The 27161-nt window shown below is 53.9% G+C and overlaps 2 protein-coding genes across 5 annotated transcripts in view; both read right to left on the reverse strand.

The window, feature by feature from the left end:
- TPST2 (tyrosylprotein sulfotransferase 2) overlaps window positions 1-7015 on the reverse strand; it is a 51232-nt gene extending 44217 nt beyond the window's left edge. Inside the window, exons 1-2 of one of the 2 annotated variants that reach the window (XM_058693111.1) lie at window positions 6900-6992; window positions 4522-4741 (exon numbers count right to left, since the gene is read on the reverse strand). The gene's annotated coding sequence lies outside the window, so the exon portion shown is untranslated. Of the gene's footprint in view, window positions 1-4521; window positions 4742-6899 lie in introns of both variants that reach the window. The other variant, XM_058693110.1, reaches the window with a different exon arrangement.
- A 5907-nt stretch (window positions 7016-12922) lies between these two features.
- CRYBB1 (crystallin beta B1) lies at window positions 12923-24132 on the reverse strand. Of its 3 annotated transcripts, none has more exons than XM_058693114.1 (6): window positions 23987-24132; window positions 22067-22253; window positions 20189-20307; window positions 16376-16508; window positions 13965-14107; window positions 12923-13201 (listed from the first exon to the last, which is right to left on the reverse strand). In XM_058693114.1, the coding sequence occupies exons 2-6, from the start codon at window positions 22232-22234 to the stop codon at window positions 13018-13020; spliced, it is 747 nt and encodes a 248-aa protein (XP_058549097.1). In that variant the 5' UTR covers window positions 22235-22253; window positions 23987-24132; the 3' UTR covers window positions 12923-13017. The 3 variants fall into 3 exon arrangements, with proteins under 3 accessions (XP_058549097.1, XP_058549095.1, XP_058549096.1); XM_058693112.1 differs by having other exon boundaries at window positions 22067-22265; window positions 23987-24120; XM_058693113.1 differs by having other exon boundaries at window positions 22067-22272; window positions 23987-24082.
- Between the last annotated feature and the right edge of the window lie 3029 nt (window positions 24133-27161).

Below are 27161 nucleotides of genomic sequence, written 5' to 3' on the forward strand. Positions count from 1 at the left end.
ATATTAACGGCAACCATTATTTGTGCTATCACCTTACAGCCACCAAACTACAAAATATCACAACTTACAGGGACCCAAGAGATGAGTAGCTCAGGGCTTGCCAGACTTTCTGCAAAGGGCCTGATAATAAATATTTTCAATTTTGTGGACCACATGGGTCTCTGTCGGAACCACCAAACTCCGCCCTGGTAGCACGGAGGCAGCCATAGAGGAAACGTAAGTAAATGAGTGTGGTTGTATTCCAATAAAACTTTACAAAAACACGCCGGGGGCTGGACTGGGCCCAGGGGCTGTCATTTGCCAACTTTCTAGGTAGGCACCTCAGGTGGGAGGTGTGATTTACTTTTTATCTCTTCTGATGCCTCCACCAGAGGGTAAACTCCGGGCACCCAGGGGCTTCTTAAATCCTGCACCCCAGCATCTAGCTGAGAAACTGCCACGCGTCTCTATTTCCCAGGAAGTTACTGAGTGCTTCTAATGACCCAGGCTCAGTGCCAGTTGCTAGGGACGCAGTGACTGCAGATGCGTGGGGGGGGGGGGGGGGGGGGAGGTCACTCAGCGGAAATCTGTGCAGTGATGGGATGGATGAAAGACTCCCATGGGCGGCCTCTGGAGTTGGGCAGGTCTGGGTTCAAACCCCAATGCTGTCTGTCCCATCAGGCCTGTGTGACCTCGGGAAAGTGACTCGACCATCCTGAGCCTCGGTTTCCAGGAAATGGAATCATCAATAACAAATGCTTCCCTGACACCCTGTGAGGACGGAGAAAGGGTAGGGGACGGTGTTCCCCGAGCCACTCAGGTAGTGTAGACGTGCTGGGACACAGGCAGAAATAGGCTCGCCAGTGCTCACAGCACAGGGACCTCAGCTGGCCTCAAATATCTCACCATGGGTTCTGTGAGAACCCCAACCAGTAAGGTGGGACCCTGGGGCCCAGAGACAGGGGCTTTCCCGCCCCGCCCCCCCACCGCAGGGGGTGGGGAATGAGGACACGCTCCCACGTGTTAAGAGCCTTGAGGCCGACAGTGGCAGAACAGGAGGCCTCGGATAACCTCCAATGTGCTAGAAAAACAGGGCTGGAAGGACTCTTGAAAAACACGGGCACAGTGGTTGAACATTTTTGCTTGTAAAGCAATGGGAACTGCTTGTTCAAGTGACACCCAGGCAAGCCCGTGGTGTCTTCAGAGCACCAAAGACCCACACCGGGCCAGAGGGCCCTTGGGGCCAGACAGGTCACGCGTGTGATGATGGAGAATGGTGGGCACCATGACGACCAGGAGAGCCCAGGACATTTAAGGGGGAGCTTCAGGCCACTCCGGTTTCGCCCAAGCTCCTGAGGTCCCAAAAGAAGTGGGGAGATTGGATTATTCTCTAAAAATATTTGAATGTTGGCTCCATGTAAAATGAATCACCATGGGAGCCACACAAAAACCATCCTGTGGGTCACAGGCATTGACTGCCAGCATGTTACAGCCCAATCTGCCCATTTCACAGCCGGGGAAACGGAGTCTCGGAGGGGGGAAACACCTTACTCGATGTCACAGAGTGACCTGGGAAGCAAAGCTGGGGCTCAGATGCCTCCAGGCCTCTACCCAGCCCCAACTCTCGTGGGGGAGTGGGGGTGGGGGGTAGGAATCTGGGCTACACAAGCGAAGAGCCCTGTGTGTTCTGCCATCCAGGACGGAGCGTGGACAAATGGGCAGGAAAAGGGATGAATACGTATTAGTAACACCTAATAATTTGTAGGGGCACCTGGGTGTCTCGGTCGGTTAAGTGTCTGACTCTTGATTTTGGCTCAGGTCATGATCTCACAGTTTGTGAGTTCAAGCCCCACATGGGGCTCTGTGATGACAGTGCAGAGCCTGCTGGGGATTCTCTCTAGCCCTCCCCTACTCTCATGGGAGCACGTGCTCTCTCAAAAATAAATTTAAAAACTTAAATAATAATACATAGTAATTTGTAACAATATATATAATGCAGTAATAATAACTGATATCTTCTTAGTGTTTTCTATGTGTTGGGCATTAAGATAGGGTATCAGGAGTGGGTAAGATGGTAATTGAAAGTGAAGATGAGGGACACCTGGGTGGCTCAGTCGGTTAAGCGTCCGACTTTGGCTCAGGTCGGGATCTTATGGTCTGTGGGTTCAAGCCCTGTGTCGGGCTCTGTGCTGACAGCTCGGAGCCTGGAGCCTGCTTTGGATTCTGTGTCTCCCTCTCTCTCTCTACCCCTCACACACTCATGCTCTGTCTCTCTCTGTCTCAAAACTAAATAAACATTAAAAAAAAATTTTTTTTAAAGTGGAGATGATAATTAAGAGTACAGACTCAGGATTAAAATCCTGTCTCTCCCACTTCCTAGCTGAGGGATCTTATCCAAATTGGTTCACCTCTCTGTGCCTCAGCTTGTCCTTTTTTTTTTTTTTTAATTTCAAATTTTTTTTTTTTTTTTTTTTTTACTTGAGAGAGAGAGAGAGAGCACACACATAGGCATGTGCACAGGGGCATGGGGCTTGATCTCATGACCCTGGATCGTGACCTGAGCCAAAATCAAGAGTCAGATGCTCAACCGACTGAGCCACCTAGGCGTCCTTTGGCTTGTCCATTTCATATAGCCAGTGGGAGAATCAAATCTGATTGACGCACATAAAGTGCCTCGTGCCTGGTGAGCTCTACTGATATCAGTTATAATTATTGCTTTTTGACAGATGGGGAAGCTGAGGCGTCCAAAGGGACATGCTCCAGACTCCAGCCTGTCTGACCCTGAGCCCTCACATTTTGTCTTGTACCAAGGTATGCACTTTATGCCCCCCCCGCCCCGCCCCCCGCCGGTCTCCTCTGGTCCAAACCAGGAGGTAGGTCCTCGCTGCACCTCTATTCTGCAGATAAGGAAACTGAAGCATGGGGAAGGCAGCCAGTAAACCCAGACATGCAGCCACGAAGTGGAATAACCAGATTCTAACGCAAGCCCGAGCCCTCCATCATGCGTGCTACCGCTCGGCCTGCCTGCTGGCCACCGGAACCTGGTCGAAAGTCTGGTTGATGCAAGAATGCACTTGGCAGACGGGACTGCTGCCCTGCCTTGCCTCCCACCAGCTGAGCACACAGGATTACATGAAACTCCTCCCTAGGCAGCAGCCCCAGACGCTCCCCTGGGCATATGGGCGCTTCCCTCGACAGTGCTCCCCTAGGATTTCGAGGGCTTGGCCCAGCTCGTGGGCTGTTCTCAAGGAATCATTCCCACGAATCCTCCTCAGGCCACAACCCGGGGTGGAGGAGACCAGAGAAGGGGCATGGGAGGGGGCAGGATCTCAAAACTGTCTCCTGAGCGGCCCCAGACAGGGTGAACATGTGGCTGCAGAGGGCAAGGGGACCTTGCAGATGGCAGGAACAGGTGGCAGGTGGGGAGGCCAGGAGCTGCTGTTACCCAGACAGGTTTCTGCAGTGCCGCGTGGCAAACCAGAGCCAGCTGGGCCATACCCGGGCTTTCAGATCACTCACACCAGCCACTTCTGACCCACCTCTCTTACTGCAAATCGATTCACAAAGTCATGTCGATAACACACTTGGATGGCTTTACCAGTCCCAAGGTGGCACTACATCTAAGTTGTGGCTGGGTCTACACCCACTGCCCAGCAGGATACACTGAGGCCCATGCATGCCTAGGCCCATGTTTCCCCAGGCTATGCAGGAATGCTTGATTTTAAAAGGGCGAGGAGAGGGAAGTATGCACAAATGAATAAAGGCAGGAGGGGCTGGGGCTGGGGCTGGATACAGCGGCCAGAGGCCCATCGCAATGGCCCTCCCAAACGGCAGATGCCCGGGTAGGACAGGCTGCTTGTTGGGAGCCCAGAACGCACAGATGAATGCTGACTTAAGTTCCAGAGCCAGCAGACGACAGGTTTAAGAACATCAGGAAGACCCGATCACCTTTGAGAAACTTGGTTCCTCCATGAAAACGTCATACTCTGACCTGGGCAGTTCACCTCACAGAAGCCAGAGAGCATGAGGGAAGAGGTGGGGGTCCCAGGCACGGGGGCAATGCCAAGAGGAGGGACGGGATGTCTGTGTGTCCCGAGGGGCACGAGTAGGGCGACTGCCCTACTCAGGACTGCCGGTCGCAGGCCTGGCAGGGAGCATCTCTTAAAAGTAAGGAGTGGCTCACTGAGGCCACTCAGATGGCCCACCTCACATGGCCACCAGGGGAGGGCACCTTCAGAATGAGCATGGGGGCCGGGGGGGTGGGGAGCATGGGCAGGACCAGACTCCCTTTCTCAATTGAGGGACAAGCCTTCCCCCGGCCTCTGTGGGTCTTTGCTGTGACGGGATGCCCTGTTGGCCTGGGGTGGGAAGGTCTGAGCAGTTCTTTCCACTGTGTGCAGGTTCCTAATAGGCAGCCCCAGGTCTGGGGTGGGTACCATGAGCCCCCGGGCTCCCCACTGCTCCCGGTCCCACACAGGGCCCAGCAGGATGCCTTCAGCAAGTTATGTCACTATCACAGAAGCGATGTAAATGCACACATACCTCGGCTAAGCGCTGGCTGGGCTTCGTTACGGGTTTCCTGATGGTCCCGGAGCTGTTCCTCGTGACCCACAGAACACTCCTCATTCTGCTAATGAGGCATTTAATTCCATGTGTATTGGAATATAATTTATAATGAGCACATCAAAGCCAGTGATTTCAAAGATTAGGACGGCTTCGGAGACTGTATTTAGTCCAGATTATCCACACCTTCATCGGCTGCCTGTGGGATTGTAAAATGGGGCAGCTGCTTCGCAAAACTGGCCCTTCTTCAAAAGGTTAAACATAGAATTACCGTGCAACCCAGCAATTCCACTCCTCGGGATATACCCGAGAGCACTGAAAACATCATGTGCCTGTACAGACTTGTACACAAATGTTCACAGCAGCATTATTCACGACACCCAAAAAGTGGGCAGAAAGCAAACGTCCATTAGCTGCCAAGTGGAAACATAGAGTATATCCACAGTGGAATAGTATTCAGCCCTTAAAAGGTGATCAAATACTACACCTGAAACCAATAAGACACTGCACGTTAACTATATTGGAATTAAAAACTTAAAAACAGAAACTCATGAAATAGCAAAAAAATTAAAAAAAAAAAAAAAAGGAACACAGAACCCCTACATGCTACCACGTGGACGAAACTCGGGCTCATTCTAAGTGAAAAGCACCAGTCACAAAAGGCCACGTTGTGCGTGACTCCATTTACATAAAATTTGCATAAAATGTCCAGCACAGGGAAATCCAGAGAGGGAAAACAGATGAGTGGTTGCCAGGGGCTGGGGAAGGAGGGATTGAGCGGTGATTGCCGATGGGTCCAAGGTTTCTTTTTGGGTGATGAAAATGTTCTAGAATTAGGTAGTAGTCGTGGTTGCACATCTCTGCGAATATCCTAAAAACCAGTGAACTGAATGCTTTAAAATCTGAATTGTATCTCAGTAAAGCTGCTGTAAAGAGATCATATGCGATTTGGAAGAACAGTGATATAAGCACATACACTGGGTAAATAATACAATAATACAATTAGGATTCAGTAAGGTAAAAATGGTTCACGAATGACTCAAAAAACCCAATTTCACAGTCATGGAAACTGAGGCTGGATAAGGAAGAATGACTCGAGCAGGCTACCTCACTACTAAGCCAGGATGAGTCACACTGAGATCTGCCTAACTCCAGAGGCCTGGCCTAACCATCAGGCGACCTAGCTGAAGGAAAAGATAGGAGATGGGGTGTAGGGAGAGGTGTGCACAGCCCAGTACGGGACACAGACCTACAAGGAGGTTGGTAAGTGAAAGAAAGAGCAAGTTACCTCAGTGGATTTCAAAACAGGAACCCCCCACAATGCCTGGGGACTGCTAGGCACCCCAGGATAGGGTGCTGCCTGAAGCTTCTGAAGGATGAGGAGTTTGCCAGCTCCCCTCCCCAACATCCCGACATGACACATGAAGTCAGGAGGCCTGAGGGTAGGTTTCAGCTCTGCCATGTCCTACCTGGGGGCCCTAGTAGGTTACTAGGGCCGTGGGCACATGCCTTTCTGAGTCTCAGTTTCCCCAAGTGATAAGCACAGTGCCTTGTAACAACTGCACTCCATCGGATGGCTCCCACCCTTCCTCCCGAGGGGATGTGCGTTTGAGTGGGAAAGCCAGACCTGACCTCTGTCCCACATTTAATAATAACGACAATGCCAGGTCCAGCCTCCGTGACCAAGCCCCTCTTCCCTCGCGGCCACTCCCAGTCCCAGCTTTATCTGGCACCTCGCCTCCAGCTCACATTGCGAGGGGGAGGTTGCCGGGCGGTGGGGTCTTCTGGCCGAATTTCGCGGGGGACCCTCAAGATCACGAGGGCTCCGCGGACCCCAAGCTCTCGGCGGCGCCCTCCCCAGCCAACGATTTCCGCCCCCCGACGCCTCCACTCTGGACACACCTCGCAACTGCACGGCGTTGCAAGTTAACTTCCACGCGCCCTCCCGGGGGTCCCCGCAAGGCGAGGAGGGGTCGGGGACCCCGACGGCGGTCACACGCCGCTTTCCCCCCACCCCCAACACACACACACACACACACACACACACACACACACACACACACGGACGCCGAGCGCCGCCCGGGCGCTGGGTCCGAGGCGGGAAGCGCGGGCCGGGGGCCGAGGCTCTGCCGCACCCCGCGGACATCGCTCCGGACGCCCGGCGCCTGCGGATCCTCGAACCGGCCGCGCGCGCCGCCTCCCGCCCAGCTCCCAGCCCCGGAGCCCCAGCAGCCGCGCCGGGCCCGGGAAGAAGCCGCCCGGGCCGAGGGCTCCCCGGAGCCCGAGGCCGACCCGCAGGCGGCCCCCTGCCGGCGGCTGCGGCCCGGGGCCCCACGCGCCGCCCCAGGGCCACCTACCGTGCCGAGGCGCGGCAAAGCGACCCCGCGCGCCCAGCGACTCTGGGCTGGCCAGCCACCCCGGCCGGGGGAGGGGGAGGCACCCGCGCGCGGGGGCGGGGCCGCGGCGCCGTGACGTTGCGTGGAGGCGGGGACGGGGCGCGGCCCCGCCCACGGCCGCTCACCGCCCCTGCGGTCCGCCTCCGGACCGCGCGGTGGGGCGGGGCGGCCCCGGGAGCCGACCCCGCCCCGGAAGTCCTCGTCTGCGTGCTGGCTTACCCCCCAGGACGGGCAACTCACCACTCTTCCTGCCAGGACAGCTCTGTTTCAGAGGCGTACCCTTCTGTCTGTAAGCAGCAGGGTGGAATGGTCGCGGAGAAGTGGTGTGAGAGAAGACTACGCCCTGAACAGAGGGCACTTATGCTCCGGTGTGTGTGACACAAGGGAAAAAGAGAGAGGGGCTCTCATACGTATTCATAGGCGTCAGGGGTTCTCAAGAAGGGGGCGACTTTGTCCTGCCCCCACCGCAAGGACATTTGACAATATCTGAAGACATTTTTGGTTGTCACAACTGGGGGATGGGGGTGTCGTACTGGTGTCTGGTGGGTAGAGGCCTGAGGCGCTGCTAAACATTCGGGACAGCCCCGTCCCCAACCCACCCACCCCCAGCCTAAGATGTCAGCTGTGCTGAGCTTGAGAAACCCTGGCGTAGATGAGTAAAATAAAACTCTAGGCTGGTGGGACTCAGCTCCATCTAAGATATATAACCTCTCTGTGCCTGTTTCTTCATCTGTAAAATGGGTGTGTAACAGATCTATCTCTGCATTATATGCATACTCACTGAAGGAAAGGGAAGGAAGGGATGCGGCTTACCTTTCATCGTGGACCTTTTATCTTTGTTGTTGTTTTTAACCATCTGTATATACGGCCTATTTAAAAGGAATTTCTGTTGGGGCAGCGGCGTGGCTCAGTTGGTTAAGCAATCCCACTTCAGCTCAGGTCATGATCTCACAGCTCACGGGTTTGAGCCCTGTGTCCGGCCCTGTGCTGATGCTTAGTATCCTGTGATAGGTGTATTGTCACCCCCATTTTACAGATAACAGCACCAAGGCCTACAGAAAAGAGGTAATTTGCCCATGCGTTCATTCATAGCTCTTCATTAATTCATTCATGTGTCCAATAAATAGTGCCTACCATGTAGAAAGTATTGGGACTGACGATATGAAATCCCCTGTCTCCGTGAAGCTGTTATTTAAGAACGATATCATATAGTGTTTCTTGTGCACATATTAGAGGATTTGTGTGATTAGCTGCATAGTAACTCTGCTGGGTGTTTTATAACGCCCCCTTTGTGGGCAGAGAACTGGAGATCAAGGGAAGAGATCTGAATGGGGACCATCTGTTTAATAACATTCTGGCCAGCAACAGCATCTCCTGAGCGCCCTGTTTCGGGCACTGGGATTCAGCAGTTAACAGGAGGACAAGGACCCTGCATCCACTTGGGAAACCAGACCCTTCAATATGCAGTCATGATACAGTGGGCACCTCTAATTGGGAAGGACAGAGGGGATTAACCTGGCCCCGGCAGGGAAGACCGGGAGTGTTTACACTGAGGCCTGAAACATGGGTAAAGCTCTACGGAAGAGTGTGCCAACCACAGAGACCAGCAGGTACAAAGGTCCAGCAGGAAGCACTTTCCAGATGCAGGCTTGCGTGAAATGCTGTGGACCAGATGTGGGGAGAGGTGGGGAGACAGGAGATCAGAGGGGTCTGCAGGGGCTGGATGCTGCAGGGCTTTGCTGAATGTGGGAAGGAGTCAGGACCTCACCCGGCAGCAATGGAAAGACAGGAAGGTGTTCTGCAGGGGAACGACATGGTTGATTTTGCTTTCTGCAGAGGTCCTCTGACTGCTCTGTGGAGGATGACAGGCAGGGAAGGCAGGTTGAAGGCTGTTGAAATACTCCAGGGGAGGTGGCCAACCCAGGGTGGGACCAGAGGCAGGGAGGGGATGTTCAGGTTCCAGAGATATCTGGAAGACAGGATTGGCAGATCTCAGTTGTGGGGCTGAAGAAGGGGACCAGATGATCTTCTGGTTTCTAGGTTGGACCTTCTCCTCTTGGTCCTCCAACTTGGTGAACCCCTTCAAATCTCAAGCTAGCTGCCCCTCCTTGAGGAAGCCTACCTGACCCCCAGGAGATCCTGATGAGACGGACACTGGACCATGCAGCCCAGGAATTTGATGTGGCTTTGAAACCAAATGACGGCTCTCCTCCCATCTGCTCCTCCAATCCATGACCACCCAGGCAGGGGGCCTCTCCTGTCTTCTCTCCCCACCTGTTTCCCCAGCACCTAGATGAAGCCTGGCACTTAGGAGGCCCTCAGCCAATACTTGTCAGAAGCAGGAAGAATAAATGTGGCATAAAACACATTGATTCCAGGGGCGCCTGGGTGGCTCTGTCGGTTAAGCATCCCACTTTGGCTCAGGTCACGATCTCATGGTTCTTGGGTTCTAGGCTTTGCGCTGACGGTGCACATCTTGCTTAGGATTCTCTCTCTCTCTCTCTCTCTCTCTCTGCCCCTCCCCCCTCTAAATAAACTTAAAAAAAATGTTGATTCTAAAACTCTTTCCAGCTCCAACATCTGAGAAGGTGATACTGATGATGATTAGGGGAAATGCTGTGCTTTAAGCTCCTTGTATGTATCCTATTCGAGTTGATCCTTTACTCCTCCTAACAAACAACCTCATCACTCCCATTTTACAGATGAAGAATCAGAGGCTCCACCAGGTCATTTGTCTTGACCGCAGGCCACGGCTTGTAAATGTCAGAGCTGAGATGCAGGCTCAGGACGGTGGTGGCAGGAGGTGCCCCACAGTGGATAGGGAGCTAGGCTTTCTCCTCCTGCTGGAAGGATGCGTAGCACTCCTAGCTCGGTACCCAAGCTTCATAAAACACTCTGACCTTAGGGATCGGATCCAGGCGACTGGCTGTCATGGCAACGAGGCTCTAAAGAGATGCTCACCTCTCTGGAAGCTTCTTGGGACACCCTGGCACAATGAACCTTTCCCAAAACTCGGTTGCTGTGTGTCCATCAGCATCGGGTGCCGGCACGCAAGGGATCACAGCCCTGGGTGGCCCTTCCACCCCTCACCCCACCCCTCACGCCCACACACACTGCTGATTGTGCCCTGATGCCCCAAAGATTGTGGTTTGCCTCCTGTTGCTGTGGACGGGAGATAGCGTTCCATAACCAAGGTGCTTTGTCTTCCCAAAGGCCTGTGACTCAGAGATTCATGAGCTGGGATCTAATAGTGAAACAGGATGACATCCCAGCGTGCACTGCGTTTGGAAGCCAGCATTTAGGGCCAAACTCCCACAGAGTCCAAACCGGCCCAGGGAAGCCCCCCGAAAAAGCTGTGGGCACGACAGCCACATGACCAGGTCCGGCTCCACTGGTGGCCTCCAGCATGGTGCCCAGATAAAGTCGAACGCTCTAAGTTTCCATTTCGAGGCAAAAAAAAAAAAAAAAAAAAAGCAGTGACTTCTCTTTCAGCTCTGAAATTCTGTTTCAGGTGGTGAAAAGCTCACGTTTCGTCATTAAGTCACCCTTAAATGTCACCCTCCCTCCCCACCTTTTTACGTGGCCTTGTCTTGGGCTCACTCATCCTTTGCGTTTGTTCCGGCTTTTTATCACGTGGTGTGTGGATTCAGGAGCTTGTTAACGAAAGCTAAATAATATACGGACACAGCGGCAAGTCAGGCATAAAATAAATTACTGGGACGCTGCCTGCCTCGTTTTTGCCGATTTGCTCGGTTTTGCCGAGCGTCAGCTCGCGTCACCGCACGGCTACCACGCACCCTGTTTTCGTAGAACACCTGTGAGAAAATCAGGGCATCGACACCTCTGAGTTACAGCAGCCTGGAAAATCTAGATTACGAACACGCGTCAGCTTTGTCACTCCTTAAACCAGTGGATTTCTGTTATGTTCGCCTTTTGTAGGACTCACAGGATTGGCACACGGAAAACAAAACAAAACACCTGTTACGCCCAAAATAGTTCTCTCAAGAAGCGTGAAATACAAGTTCTGAGTGATCAGAGAGCAGCTTGGGTCATATCTGAATGGGGAGCGTGTTTCTCTTTCTTTCTCTTTCTCACCGAATCGCGCGTCTTGCTGTCCGCGAGGTCTCACAGTCGGCTCTTGTGACTCCACCGAGTGGAGTGTCAGAGCTTCACCCACGGACCTTAGGAACCGAGGACGGCAATCTGTGTGGCTTGGCTTGGGAATCAGAGAGTCACGGCTGTTCGGAGATAAACTACAGAATCTTGGAGAATCATGGGAGTTGGGAACCATGGAATGCCAGCGTCAGAGTCTTGGGCCTGTTCGGACAGTCGAGCTGCCCTCGTAGGGACGGGCAGAATGAGTCCCAGAGAATGGAAGCATTTTGCCCAACACTGCAGCTTCTAGCAGTGAGACAGGGCAAACACCCGCATCTACAGATTCCTGTCCCGGAATCTTCTAGTCCAAGACAAGAAAACCTGTCTTCTAATAGAAGATGCTGGTCACATTAGAGGGTGGAGGCGGGGAGACTGAGGATGGGAGGGAGTGGGAGGGCACGCCTCAGAGGGCAAAGATCTTCGGAGTCAGGTGGTGCCTCAACTTTGAAGCTCAGCAAAACCACAGAGTGGGGTTTCAGGAGGCCCCACCCTTCTTCTTTCCAGCTTCATCTCCTGCCACATTCAGCAACTTCTTTCCACACACCCACCCCCCTCTCCCTCCCCGCTTCTGCCCACACAGCCGCCAAGCTAGTGCTCTCACATCAATAAGCTTTGCTTGGGCCCACCGCAAGCTCTCTCAACCTCTGTGCCTTTCCCATGGTGCCTCAGGCCTGCCAAGTACAGCTGTGTAAGTTGGGCACAGTGCAAAGGTATTGCATTCACACTTCGGGCATCGCAGACGTAGGCCAAGAAATTCTGGCAGAGGGCAGTCAGATGTCTTGAGGAAGAGAGGTATCATTTTATCATTTGTACAAAGGTGCCATGTGGGATGGTAGTAAGGCCTCGCTGTTTGCTCTGCCTGGAATGTCATCGTTCTTCTTCCCCACCAAAGCAGGCTCCTGTCCCACCCCTCAAGGTCCCCTCAAACATCCCCTCCGCCATGGCAACACACACACCCCCCGCCCACCCTCCTGCATGGATTAAAGGTTAATAACATCAATCAATAATAACTGTGGATATGGGAGTCAATATGGCCTGGCGCGGGTTTTCAAAGAGCAAAAGGCATGTGCCATTTGTAGTAGGAGGGATGATTCTCAGTGGAACTTGGACCCGGGATTAAGTAACCCTGCACCGGATACAAGAAAATAAGCCTCTTTTCAATCTTCTTTGATTATATCAGGGAGAAAAAACTCTGTGTGGCGTGTGTCTCCCATCTCTCTCCGCAACCCTTGGTAATCACCCATTTTATCAAAGCCCGCGCGGGGCTACAGGCTTAGAGCCTTCAGCGGGCAGGTGTCTGTCTGATACTTGGCCTTCTTAAAAAGTACATTTACACGATTGCTTTCTATCTATGGCATATGATGCTGATTCGCCACTTCCCGTGGTGCAATAAAGCTTCATTTACAAATCAATGCCTCTGAGCGCAAAATAGGAAGTCTGTTTAAATCAAAATATTAAGTAAATAACAAGACAGGTGTCGAGCAGAGAAGGCAAGAAATGAGCAGCGTGCACGAAGGAGCAGAGTTGGAAAGCACAGATTTGTTAAGAGCTCAGCAGTCAGAGGGCCTGGGTTCAAATTTTTGGCTGTGTGACCTTGGGCAAGTCATTTTTCCCTCTCTGAGCCTCAGTTTCCTCACCAGTCAAATGGGAATAATTATGCTCCCAGCCACTTAGAGTAGTCCAAAAGAGATATGAAGAGAACGTGTGTCATGAACTTTTGCCTGTTGTGTTTATTACGAGTATACGTAATTATCAAGACAGAGGAAGTCACATGCCGGCAATGATGGGGGACCCCAAAGCTCACATTTATGCACAGACCCAGGAGACAATTTGGCTTTAGGAACTTTTATTTGCACGGGAAAGATGGGCAAACCGGGTCTGGGGGAGGGGTGGGGCAAGGGAGAAGAGCAGAGTGTGGATGGCTTCACTTGGGGGGCTCGGCGGCGAGGACCGGGAAGCAGCCCTCACGATGCCACTGCCTGTCACGCAGGCGACGCACGGCCTGCATCTGCGGCTGGAAGGCCCCCCACTCGTTCCAGTGCCGGAATTCGCCTGGCTCCAGGAGGTACTGGTACCCGCGGTAGCCGGGATATTGATAGCCGACCCAGCTGGAAGGGAAGTAAGGAGCACAGGGTGGAGACGGTCAGCCTCACTGCCTGGCACCCAGATCCCTGCCGGGACCAGCTCCCCCCATCCCTGCAATCTGTTCTCCATCCCTCATGGGCTTTGGTCACAGGAAGTGGGCGCGGCTCCTCCTGGCTTTGCCCCTTCTTGGGGCTTCCTATTGGCTTTGGCCAGTAACTCCACCTCTCTAAAAGACCTCAGTTTCCCCTTCTGGAAAGTTATTAGGGGGCCACGTGGGAAAATGTACCTAAAGTACTTCGTGTGCTTGGGTGGTAGGGAGATCAGTGCACATCCCACCGATGGTGGTGACGTGGGGCTCACACAACAGAATCGAAAGGATGAGAATAGGTTTTGGGGACTGGTTAGCAATGAGGCACAGAAGAAAGAGGAGCCTCCTTTCAAATAGTGGTTTCCTAGGTATGTAAGTGAATTTACATGTAGTGGTTGCGAACGCACAGTCTGATATCAGCAATACTTTCGTTCAGATCCCAGCACCGCTACCTGTTAGCTGTGGGATTCACAGCTAACCAAGCAATTGCCAGGTTTGTTCACACTGACATGTAATTCATCAGAGTATGAGTCCAGTCTCCAGGGGAATAATGCTCTGTGGGTGCAATCCCAGCCCCCAGCACCAGGGAGGGGCCGTGTGGCCTTCCTACGCACCCGATGTTATATTCTAGAAGGGGGACCACCTTTGAGCTCCGAGCTTAAGGCAGAAGCCACGGGCCTGGCAGGAGAGATGCTTACGTTCCACTGGAGACCCTCACGCTGCCCACGCGGTCACAGAAGCCATAGACCCAGAGACTGGGCACATCATCCTCCTGGATCTCCATGGTGTTGCCCTTGAAGTTGGCACCTTCAAACAGGCAGATCTTGTGCTCCTGGGAGTCCTAGGGAAGGAGAGACCGGGTCAGGCATGTGAAGTGTGAACGGGGCGAAGAGAAGTAACATAGAGTGGCCCCCTGGGTGTGGACAGAGAGATAGCTGAGTCTGCTCGGGCTGCCATGGGCCTTGCCTGGGGCTGCCACTGTCCGGCCTGGGAGGGCCCTCCTCAGCTGTGAAAAGAAGCTATAACGGCCTGTGTTTCATGGAACTGTCATGCGGGCTACACGCAGTAATTCACACAGCACTCTCCACACCGCGCCTAGCATACGATTAAGTGCTTACCAAACCCTGTATCCGTCACGGTTATCGTTACAGCCGGGGATGCAGAGACTCAGAGAAGTCAAGACTCTTGATCGGCATCACCCAGCCAGCGAGAGGCAGAGGCTCTCAGAGACGCAATTCATTCCTCCCAGCCCAGCCTGCACCCTTCTCCCCTCCGTCCCGCCACACCAGCTCTTTTGTAGTTCCTGGGCTCCCAGTTCATCCTTGCTTCAGGGAATTCGGCACCCCCTTTGCAGCGGAAAAGCCCGTCAGGCCTCTTGTGGCTGACTGGGTCCTCAGCCTCCAGGGAGCTGGCTTCCTCGACCACCCCTGGCCGGCTGCCACCACCCACAGCAGAGCCCCACTAACCTCTCCTGCTCTCCTAGCCTGGGGTGTGTGCCACGTGCTTTGTGATTATAGACTGATTTCTGTGACTGGGTTTTCAGTAGCGGCCTCTTGTGAGGGCAGGGGCCTGGCCTGTCCCGTGAAGAGCTGTGCACCCGGAGCCTGCAACGGAGCCTGGCAGACAGAGGTCAACCGATAGTGGTTGAATGCATGATGGTAAGTGGGAGGTAGGTCAGGTTGGACACCCATCTAATGTCCCAGGAGTGTGGGCTGGGAAGGAGCCAGGGAACCGGGCGGGGAAGGAGCCAGGGAACCGGGCGGGGAGGGAGCGGGAGCTGCCCAAGGAAGAGACCATGGTGGCCCGCACGAGGACAGTGGCCGAGATAGAGAGGGGAGAGGGGTCTGGTATTCTCAGCCCCACCAACACCTCCTACCTGGTGGACATGAGAAAGATACCAGTGCCCGTGACCCGGCCGCAGAGATTCGGATGCAATGGATCTGGGGTGGGGTGCAGGCACTGGGATTTTTTTCCCCCTAGTAATAGACTATATAGTTAAGCAAATACGTCCAACCTATTAGAATTTCGACATGCAAACAGTGTAGCAATAGTAATGAGATTGTGATATTCTTATTTTTATTTTTGTACTATGTGGTCAAACCCTGGTTTGTGTATGTTACACTGAGAGCACACCTCCATTCAGACTAGTCAAGAGTTAAGCACTCAACAGCCACATGTGGCTACTCCTTAAGGTATTGGGCAGCAAAGCTCTAGAGGCTACGAGAAACGCCCTGGCCGGTCAACCCTCCAAACAAGCTTTGTTGACATAGATTGCCTTTTAAGGACCGTTGATTGAGAGATACATCTATGAATTCTTACCAGGGGCCCATTACAGCCTGATAAGTCAGCTCCCAATTCTGAGAAATATGTTGGGGCAATGCCAAAACAGCTGGGATCACGGAGAGTCATAGAAGTTCTTCGGGAAAACTCCCATCATGGAGGCAGAAGCTGGTTACCCTTGGAGATCGACACTAGTGACGGAACACACGGCTGGTTCCAGCATCGCAACCAACACTACTCTGGAAAAACTGCCTTTCTTGGGGATCGCATCAGCGATCTTGGCTTTGAGTCTTCCTTAAGTGATACTATTTAGCTCAGCTAAATAGTATAAAGGAGGTACTTCAGTATGTTGTCCTATCATCGTGAAGTTCAAGGTGTCCTTCTACGACATCCCTCTTCTCAGCTACCACACAGGCTTGAACCTGCCCCTTGGAGGTTTTGAACAGGCCCTGGGATTGTCAGAACTTCTTAGGAGGGTCTAACGTGGAGTCAGGGATGAGAAACAGTCCACAAAGAGAAGCAAGGGAGACACTGAAGTCTCTCGTTCCAACAACTAAGGTAGTGAGTCTCCTCTCTAAAGTGGCAGGGAAGGAAAAACCATATTTCGTATGTCTCATTGGTCCAGGGCTCCTAGCGGGGGCTGGGCACACCAGGAACACCTTATAAATCGATGAGCGTCAGGGCCCAGTGCCCTTGGTCATCGTCCCTCCCTGCCTGCCTTTCCTCCTTCTTTCCCTTGCTCGTCCCCCATTGCCTTGTTTGCAATCAGACCTGACCTTTGCTCCTGCCTCCCCACTGACCCCCCAGAACGGGCTCAGGAGCCACTCACCATCTTGATAGGCCGGAAGGACATGAGCCTGTCGCTGCGGTAGCTGCTCGACCACGTGTCCCAGCGTGGGTACTCGCCCTTCTCCAGGACGAACATCTCCCCCCGGAAGTTGGACTGCTCAAAGGCGACCCAGCTGGATGTGGGAGGGATGGTCAGAATGACGAGGGCCGGGAAGGGCAAAGGCAAGAAGGAGAGAGACCGTTAGCAGAAGCTCTTGGGTTTGAGCCTAGGCTATGTCACTTACAGGCTGTGTGACCATGGGCAAGTGGCTTTACCTCTCTGAGCCTTGGTTTCTTCCTCTACCATGCCTATTTTCTGGAGGCTGGTGGAGGATTCAATGAGACAGTGTGTGTCATTATGTGAGCAAAATGTTTCCCCAGTTGTGGGATTCACACACAACTTAAGCACTACAAGACCCTGGAGTAAAATAAGACATAAGAAGACATTTCCCTTGAAACCTGATTACAGCTAGGGGAAAGTCTCTGTTGGGTGCTGACGAACCTTTGACACTCACTAGTCTCTCTCTCTCTCTCTCTCTCTCTCTCTCTCTCTCTCTCTCTGATAAGGAAAGAACAGCCATCCACCTAGAGCCTTGAGCAAGCAAACGGTGTAACAGCCCTTCTTTACGTCCATCGTGTTGACTCTTCACCTTTTACTTACAGCGAGTGATACTAGCTTTCCATGTGTGAAACGGATGTCAAGGTTCTTTAGACAGATATTTAATTGTGTTCGAAAGGGTCGTTTGAAATGAAATATACTAAACAAATCAAAGTCTTGGGAGCACAGGGGCAAGGGGCACGCTGATACAGGGGCCCAGATCACACACTGGATGAGGACTGGTCTGGAATATGGAAGACACCCAGTAATTGGTATGGGGGCAGTGGTAGGAGCATCGCCTTCTCAGACCCCTCTGACAATTCAGTGTGACAGTGCATTGGAAGATGTTCAGTCCTCTCCAAGAAAGGATTACAAGCCCGAAGTCACACAGGGCTTTTATTGGCTTTGCCAGTGTCTCCTGATTAAGGATGGGAAGTCCGCTTGTGTGGAAGGGATCCCCTGGTTCTGGGGGAGGTTGATGAAAAAGTTGAGGCTAAGGGACCCATTTCATAGATGGGAAAGTTGAGGCTAAGGGACCCCTTGGCCTTTGTTCTGTATGTGTTCAGGGAGTCTCAGGGAATAAGAGGGGACACTGACATCGGTATCACCTCTCTGGGATCTTCCTCAGAAGGAGACAGGGAGGCATGTAGGGGATGGGCTACCACCATGGACTGAAACACTATGAGCCCCTGGAGCCTCAGGTCCTTGTCTGGGGAATGAGCCAATGCCCCCTGGAGTGACAGAATTAAAGATGCAGTTATGGTCCTAGAACGGAGGGGAATCTGCCTCAACCTGCTTGATCTAGAGGAGATGAGAAAAGGGTGGGTGGATGGATGGATGGATGGATGGATGGATGGATGGGCTGATCTACAGATGGATGGATAAATGGATAGATAGATGGATGATGAATGGATGGTTGGGTGGATGGGGAGGGAGCCTTGGAAGATGGTGCCATGTAGTAATTAAGAGCATAGACTCTGGAAACTGACCTAAGTTCTAATCCCAATTTATCATTTATCTGCTGCGTGACTTCAGGCAAATCACTCAAACTCATTAAGCCCCAGTAGAGGAGAGGAGGATGCGATCTCTACCTGTGAGGGTCGAAAACTACCTGTGAGGGTAGTTTCTACCTGTGAGGGTCGCATCTACCTGTGAGGGTCGAAAAACGAATGCATGGACCAAGTCCAGCCCAGAGAAATCTCAACAAATACTATCTTTTATGATTAAAGAAAGAACAAAGCTGCAGGAGGTCTGAGCTGATGGAAAGATTCTGATGTAACTTGCCACCCTGCCCGCCTGTACCTCAGGCATTGGACCTCAGGGATTCTCTGAGATCAGGAAAGACTTTGTGCCCGCAAACTCTCCCTGTCACTGCTCTGGGAGTCATAATACCCAGTGAGGACCTGCTATAAGAATGAGGACTCGTATATATTTGTTTCAATCTTTTCTCATCTCCTGTGGCTCACTGGAGCCTTACGAGCAAGGAGAGAAGTAGGACAGGGATATTAAGTTACAGATATGGAAACTGAGGCTCAGAGGGGCCCAGTCACCGTCTAAGGTCCCCGCATGGTGTCAGGGGTCAGGGTGAAGGCTCCTAGGTTTCAGGCAGGCATGCCCCTCTCTCCCCACCCCTGTGCTGAGGGCACACCCCTCCTCTCCTTCCCCCGCCCGCCTCACCCTCTACCACCGCCTTTCCCACCGCCCTGCCGGTCCTGACACAGACTCAGGACACTGGACCACAGCCCCTCTCCTCTCCCCGTCGGGCACAGCCCCAGAGCGCACACCGAAGTCCAGCTGCATCCTTGTTGGAGGAGAAATACTCTGGGTTTGAGTCACTGTCACCAAAAAAAGCCCGAAAACCCAAATTGGCCACATCCGTAGCTTCTGTTCCCAGCTGGGCTTTGGGTCTGAGGGTGGGGCTGAGGCCGTGTTGACCACACCAGGGGTGGGGGTGGGGCAGGAGATAGAAGCGCACCTCCTTCGCTGAATTTCGCTACACTCACAGGGCAATGGGGAGGGGAAGCAGTCGTCAGTGTCACCCGCTATGTTTGGGCAGGCACGAAGTGCCAGGCTGCCTTAGCTCTTTTAGGCTTCAGCATAATTCGATGGAGGGGAGTGGGGACCATTACTCTCTCCATTTCAGAGATGAGAAAACTGAGGTTCGGAGACGGTACAGGTGAATGGGGGAGGTGGGACTTCAACTCAGGCCTGACTGACCTCAAAGCCCATCTCTGCCCTTTTGTACTGCAGTCCCACGATGCTGGGTATACAGGCTGACCACACCCCTTGGGGGATGGGGGGCTGGTGGGACAAGAGGCAAAGCAGCCACGTGGGTCCTGTCCTGCACTCTGACCTCAGCAGGGCTTGGAGCCTGTATAGCCATTGCATCCACCAGGCTTTCCATGGGGGTCACTAAGGCCCAGAGAGTCCCGGAGAGCCAGGGGCAGGCAGTGGAGTAAGTGATGAAAACACTGGATGAAACTGACCTGAGTTGAATCCAGGAGCTGCCACTTACCGCTGCTTGACTTTGGCCAAGGGACCTAACCCCTCTGAGCCTCTGAGAAAAGCGCCTGCCTTGGGGCGCCTGGGTGCTCAGTCGGTTAAGCGTCCGACTTTGGCTCAGGTCATGCATGATCTCTCGGTTCCTGAGTCTGAGCCCCCCGCGTCGGGCTCCGTGCTGACAGCTCCGAGCCCGGAGCCTGCCTCGGATTCTGTGTCTCCCTCTCTCTCTGCCCCTCCCCCACTCGCGCTGTCTTTCTCTCTCACAAAAATAAATAAAACATTAAAAAAAAAAAAAAAGAACAGCCCATGCCTCATGTAGCAATCATCTAGGTAAAGCCCTGTCAGTGTCCAGCACCTACTGTGTGCCCAGAGGATGCTGACTGTTTCCGTAAGGCTGCCTGAGACCCAGGAGGGAGGCAGTGGGAGAAGCAGGGTTCGTTCCTTCTATAGAGAAAAACCGTTTCTCCCCCAGAATCGTGACTTACTGTGAGTGTGACCTTACGCTAATCAAATCATCTCTCTGAACCTCAGTTTCTTCATCTGTAGAATGGGAAGGGGGATAATACCGCCCCCTCGTGTTTGAAACAAGGACTGGAAATATTACACGGGTCTCCACTAACATGGAGCAGGTGCCCAGGAAATGGCAGCTACTGTGTTTCATTATTATTATTCTACTGTGGCCCTGGGAGTGCCCTCCCCCCCGCCAACACTCACGGTCCCGAGGTGACAATGAGGCTGCGCACTCGGTCGAAGCCACGGTCTCCCAGGTTCAAGCACTCCCCAGAGAATTCCACACGCCGGCCCTGGAAGTTCTCCTGCTCAAAGACCACCAGCTGCAGGAGGGAACCCCCGTCCCCGGGGCGGGGGGGCGGAAAAGGGTACGGAGTGAGGGGGGAGGTACACCCCCCAGGTCAAAACTTCATTAAGTATCTATATAAGTAAGAGCAGACCCACACGGATCATAGGAGAGTGGGCCACGAGCCAAATTCTGTGCAACTATCCTGTCCTCCCTTCCTTACACTTCTGGACTGAGCATCTCTGCACCATCTTTAGGAATTGATGGCTCTTCCTTCCCGCCTCGGTGCTGTTCCTTCTGCCTGGAATGCCCTCTGCAATATACGTCCCCATCCTGGAGCTCATCCATGGTCCCTGTCCTGCTCTAGGCTCAGATGTCACCTCCTCCAGGAAGCCTTCCCTGATACACTTGCCCCATGTGGGCTTGGTTGAGTGACCCTGCACTGTGCTTAACCCATTATCAGCACAACCAACACGGTCCCTGCTGCTTTGCTTCCTGGCTTCTCTCTGCGCACCCCCTCCCCTTTATTCAACCTCCAAAGACCAAAGGCTCCTCCAGGGCAGGGTGTGGGGTTGATCTGGTTGTGCAGCCGCAGCCTCAGCCTCAGCGCCTGTCATGGAGCTAACGCTCAGAAAGCACTTGCCAGTTCACCTGCCTCAGCATAGGGGCCTCTGCACTGAACTTGCGCTAATCCCTCCCTTCACTGGGCCTCCAGCATTTTGTTGTCCCGAGCTGGGAAAACCTCGCCATTCACTTGAACTAAGGCAAGTGTCCTCCTTCTCTGAGCCTCAGTCTCCCCAGCTACACAAGGAGGAGGTGCACACACCCTTGACCCAGCACGTGCACGCCTCCACTTGCCCTCCCCAGAGGAACTCTGGCACGTGGGCCTCAGGAGACACGGACAAGAACGACCCGGCCACACTTTTCGCCAGAGAAAAGCCAGCAGCCACCCAAATATGGTCTTCAGGAGTGACGGTCCCACTGTGACACATCAGCAGCCCAAATGAGTGACCCATAGAAACACACAGCAATGTGGCTGACTATTCTGGATCTCGTGGGAGTGGGTGGAAAGAAAAGGGAAAAACCCAAATGATTGCATACAGCATCATTCTAGAAGTTAACACCATGTAAAATACAAACACAGGAATTTCTTTTAATGGCATAATGCATAAAAATGCAGGGAGGCAGGGGCACCTGGGTGGCTCAGTCGGTTAGGAGTCTGACTTCGGCTCAGGTCATGATGTCACAGCTCGTGAGTTCGAGCCCCGCATCGGGAACTGTGCTGACAGCTCAGAGCCTGGAGTCTGCTCCGGATTCTGTGTCTCCCTCTCTCTCTGTCCCTCCCCCCTTCACACCCTGTCTCTCTCTCCTCTCAAAGATGAATAAAAACGTTAAAAAAATAATATCAAAAAGAACGAACTGCATGACAAAAGCCAGCCACATGCGGACCACATGAGAGAGCACGTAGTGAACCCAGTTCTGTGCACCCCAGTTTGAAACCTAAACCCACCCCAACCGGAGAGGCTAGATGTTGAGCTCTACCGAAGCCCTTTCAGACCTCAGTGCCTCGAAGAATTTTCCGGAGGGGCTGAGGCCACCTGCAGCTCCTAGAGTACCTCCCAGGGGGTGGGTGGTTCCTGCTGCTAAGCCAGCCCACCTCTGCCCCCCCTTCCTTTCTCAAAACTCCGAGGGGGGGGAGGGGGGAGGAGGGAGGGGGAGGGAAAGAGGAGGGGAGAGGGGAGGAGGGAGAGGAAATGCAGGGGTGGAGCCCAGCCACTGCTCCCCGGAGTGCTTACCTTGTAGCTGCCCAGAGGCAGGTCCCCTGCTTTTGTCGTTGGCACGGATGCGGGGGCCAGGGCGGGGCCGGGGCTGGGGGCCGGTCCTGCCGCTGGGGCCCCTTTCCCCTTCCCATCAGGCCCTGTGTTCGCTGCCGCTGTAGCTGAGGCCTTCACAGCCTGAGACATGGTCCCCACCTGCAAACCTCTGCAAAGGAACCTTTGGCCTGGGTCACTCAGGGATGGCGCCCTTAAGCTGTGTCCCAGCCTCGCATTCCCCTCCCCCCCAACCGGCCCCAAGACGTTCGCAGCCCTCTCTGAACTCATTTGTGCGCTCTCTCTCTCTCTCTCTCATTCTAAGTCCCCTGCCTGGGGACCGCTTTTTCTTGGTGTGCCTTCCCCCAGGCCTCCTGCCACCTGCCGCCCCCCCGCCCCCCACCACCTGGAACGCCGCTCATCAGGCTTCTCTGCTGGTTCCATTCAGTTCGTCTCCCCAGATTCATAACAAGATGTCCCATCTGGGGGTCCTTGGGGTACCCCGCGCACGTCACCAGCATTTGTGATCCTGAATGCTGAGCCAGTGCGGTGGGTTCAGTGGGGGCCATGGCATCCCCTCTGAGCTCAGAGAGGGGAGTGACCCGCCCCAGCACACACGGCTGCTAAGAGGTAGGTCTCCAATCTCACCTCAAGCAGATGGACCCAGCCGCCGGGTTATTACCTGCTCTGCTCTTTCCTTATTCTTTTTTTTTTTTTTTTAATTTTTTTTTTCAACGTTTTTTATTTATTTTTGGGACAGAGAGAGACAGAGCATGAACGGGGGAGGGGCAGAGAGAGAGGGAGACACAGAATCGGAAACAGGCTCCAGGCTCCGAGCCATCAGCCCAGAGCCTGACGCGGGGCTCGAACTCACGGACCGCGAGATCGTGACCTGGCTGAAGTCGGACGCTTAACCGACTGCGCCACCCAGGCGCCCCTGCTCTTTCCTTATTCTGATGAGCCCACCCCACCGTCCCCAGCGGCATCGGCCATAGATTCTCAACCAACACCTGTTCCGGGAATGAATGCCTGTGGATTCTTGACCTCTTTCCGGGTTGACCTGCTGCCTCTGGCATTGGCCGCCAAGGGTGTGTGGGTGCAGACACGGGCCCGGGACTGGGGCATAATGGAGGGAGCCGAGAGAGTGGGTCGAGTGTACGTAGGGGCTTCTGAGACGAAGCCCTCTCCGGCTGCGTAGGCGCTGGCTGGAGAGGGCTTTGGTCAATGCCTGTGGCTCCTCAGTGCTTTGGGGTCACGGGCGCCTTTGAGTGTTTGAAGAACGCCCTGTGATTGCCCCCCTTTCATTTTGGAGACAATTTCTGGGGATCTGAGGACCCCCTGCCAGTACAGATTAAGGCCCTCCGGTCCCTGGATGGTTCCTGAAGGCTTTGGGTAAGAAAGAGCTAATTGGGACAAGTAGACCCTCTCCCCTACTTCCCCCAGGAGGGCTGTCGTTTCTCTGCCGTGCTCTGCCCACTCTGGGCAGGCCAGACATCTGGGCCACATCTGTGACTTCCAGGCTCTTGCTTACATCCCTCACAACCCCCATGTCACTCTGGGAATCAACATTCCCCTGAGCTGGCAGTCAGGGTCCTTCCTTCCTGGAGATGTTCCTGTTCTCTCTCTCTCTCTCTCTCTCTCTCTCTCTCCCTCTCCCTCTCCCTCTCCCTCTCCCTCTCCCTCTCCCTCTCCCTCTCTCTCTCCCTCTCTCTCTCCCTCTCTCTCTCTCCTTCTCTCTGTCCTTCTCTGTTTATTTTTATCTCCTCTCTCTCTCACTCCGCCTTTCTCTCTCTTCTGCTACAGCTCTCTTTGCCTCCCTCTGTCTCTCCCCTCCTCTCCTCTCCACTCCTCTCCCCTCCCCTCCCCTCCCCTTGGGCTCTCGGCAGCTGCCGGGTCCCCTCTTACCTGGGGACCTGCTACTTCCTGCTAAAGGACAGGCAGGCAGACGGGCGGACTGGTGCAGTGGGTGACTGGGGGCCGACCCCCCATTTTATAGTCTGGCAGACACCAGGGCCCATGCCCTGTGACACAAAGCTGGAGCTGGCTCAGCAGGCTCTGGGCTGGGGGCGGCCCCTGGGGCCCCGACCTCGCCTAGGTTACTGTGGAGAGCAGCAGTTTCCATTGTGAGCCCAGCTCGCACAGCAGAAACCCTGGCCAGCTGCCACTTTGCCTCGCCCCCGTGCCTGGCCCCTACCGGGAGGCCTTTCTCCAAAAACCCAGCTGTGCTGGGCCCATGGGGTCCCCGCTGGCTGCCAGTCCTGGGACAGGGAAAAGAGGAGCCCCGGGAGGCGGGGGGTGGGATACTTGGGTGACAGGGGGCATAGCAGGTGCGAAAATGCTTTGTAAAGGCAGATGTGGGTGTGATCCCAAGAGCCCCGCCTACTGAGTGTTTGCAGTGTCCTAAGCGCACCGCCAAAAGCACGACTCCTGCCATCTTGGTCAAGCCCCAGGGCAGCCCATCTTATCTGGTACTTTCAATACCCATTTCACAGATGAGCCCAGCTCTCTGAAAGAGAGGTCGGAGGCAGGAACCGGCCCAAACCGGCTGCCCCGGGGGCCTGTGTGCTTCATTCTCCTGACATCTGATCTCGGCTCTGGCCTGACTTTCTGCCCTCAGTATAGACGTCAGGCTGTGCTCAGGCCTGTTGAAGGTTCAAAGCCTGAGTCCTGTTCCTCTATCCACATTGAGCCCAGATTCTTCCTCCACTCTTCCGTGACCTGCCTGTAGAAGTCCTCCCACTGCCCCCCCCTGCCCTAAGCTGACCCCGGGGACAGAGCTGGTGGCCAGAAACACAACTGCCATCTGGAAGCTTCCTTGGGGAAGCCCCGAACCCCACTCCCTTCTTGTCCTCTGCTGGATCCCAGCACTGGCACAGAGGCACCCCCAGTCAACTTGGGGGGGACTAAATGGTCCCACCAATGGCTCATGATGCAAGCTGGGGCACAGGGGGAAATGGGGGAACCAAGGTGAGGGAGAGAACCAGGGTGACTGGCTGGGAGACGTGGAGAGGCACAGAGAGAGACGGAGACAGAAATGCAGAGCAGCAGTGGGGGAGACGGACGGTGCAGGGGAAGAGACAGAAGGCAAAAGAGAGCAAGAAAAACTCAGAAAAACGGAACAGACACCAGAAGTCACATCTTCCAATTCCTTCCTTTTGCAAACGGGGAGACTGAGGCCCAGCCGGAACGGGTGACTTCCCCAAGGTCACGGAGGGTGAACACATGTACTGCTGGGGGGGGGGGGACTGCTGGGCTGGGTCGGCTTGCAGCCTGGCCCCCTGGCCCCAGGTAGTGGTGACAGCATGGGTTCCTGCCCCCTGTGTGGGGGGTCCAGGGACCCAGGCCCCACGGAACTCAGCTCTGCCTGGACATCACGCTGGCTTGGGGCCAGCTCTGTCGGCTGCCCCTCCACCCCCCCACCCAACGTCCCCTCACTTCCCAGCCTCTCTCTCAGCCTTTCATCCTCGGCCAAGGCCTAGGAGGGGGGGCAGGAACCACAAGATGGGGCAGCCACTGGAATAGGGGCCAAGATGCCTGCGGCTGGGGCGGGGGGCGGGGGGAACCACCCACAGGTCTGGGCTTCAAGGCCAGGCTGTCTGGGAGAGTTCCATGCTCCCTCGTGGCAATGGGCCCCCTGCCAAAGAGTGGGGGTACAGGTAGGGGATGGCCCCCCATGCTGGGTGGCTACACCCTGAGCCTTTTTACTGACTTGGGTCCCACAAGCCTCACTATGAGGGGCTGTCTCTGGGATGCATCCTGTTTACAGATGAGGAAACCAAGGCAAATCCTTTTCTCCGTTCTCAGCCTGGGAGCTCATCCATGAAATGGAATTGGGAGTTACTTCTTTTTAATTCTTCAACCCAGGCTCTTGAAAGCAATGTACTCCTGCTTTTCCATGAGGAATTCTTCATATATATATATGTATATATATGTTCATGTATATAGTGATATATATATATATATATATGTGTGTGTGTGTGTGTGTGTGTCAAAGTTTATTTATTTATTTTGAGACAGAGCACATGAGCAGGGGAGGAGCAGAGAGAGAGGAAGGGAGAAAGAATCCCAAGCAGGTTCCGCCTTGTCAGGGCAGAGCCTGACTTGGGGCTCGAACTTACGAACCTTGAGATCGTGCATGACCTGAGCTGAAATCAAGAGTTGGGCGTTTAACCCACTGATCCGCCCAGGCGCCCCCCCCCCATGAAGAATTATTTAATAGGAAGTCATTTTTGCAGCTTTATTGAGCTGTAATTGGCACATAGCTTTGTGTAAGTATAAGGTGCACAGTGTATTGATTTGATGCACGGGCGTGTGTTGCTGCTTTGTTTTGTTTTGTTTGTGCTTGAGAACAGGTAGGATCTACTCTCTTAGCAACGTCCAAGTACGTGATGGAATATCATTAGGTACAATCACCATGCTAGGTCCCCAGACTTCTTAATCTTACAAGGGGGGTTGCCCCCTTTGAACAACATCTCCCCGTGTCCCCCACCGGCCAAGCCCTGGAACACCACTTTACTCTCTGTTTCTGTGAGGGGTTTTTTGGGTTTTTTTTTTTTTTGGCAGATCTCATGTTATATAAGTGATATCATACGGTATTTGTCTTTCTCTGTCTATTGCAAATGGCAGAACTTTCTTCTTGCTCATGGCTAAGTCATACCCATGTTTATACGCCACATCTTGATCCGTTCATCCGTTGGTGGACACTTAGGTTTCCCCCACGTGTTGGCTGTTGTGAATAACACTGCAATAAACACGGGGGTACGGGTATCTTCATAGTAATCACCTTTATAATTAGTAATGATAATGACAGTGAGGAGGTGCATAACGCTTTCTGTGTTTCAGTTCAGGAGCGGCAAGTGTTGTTCGTGGGTAATCACACTTATCTGCACATTACCCCTATCTCTTAGGCTGAGCCCAATTTATTCTTCATACCCATTTTGTACACGGGGAAACTGAGGCTCAGAGAGATTAAGCCACACGCTCAAGTTTTCCAGCCCGTAAAGGGAGGTGCGGACCCAGGCTGCTTGGCCGCAGAGGTTGCGTCCCTGGCCTTTTATCTTTCGTGATAGCCCTTCATCAG

Source organism: Neofelis nebulosa, chromosome 11, assembly GCF_028018385.1.
Source record: "Neofelis nebulosa isolate mNeoNeb1 chromosome 11, mNeoNeb1.pri, whole genome shotgun sequence".
NCBI lineage: Eukaryota > Metazoa > Chordata > Mammalia > Carnivora > Felidae > Neofelis > Neofelis nebulosa.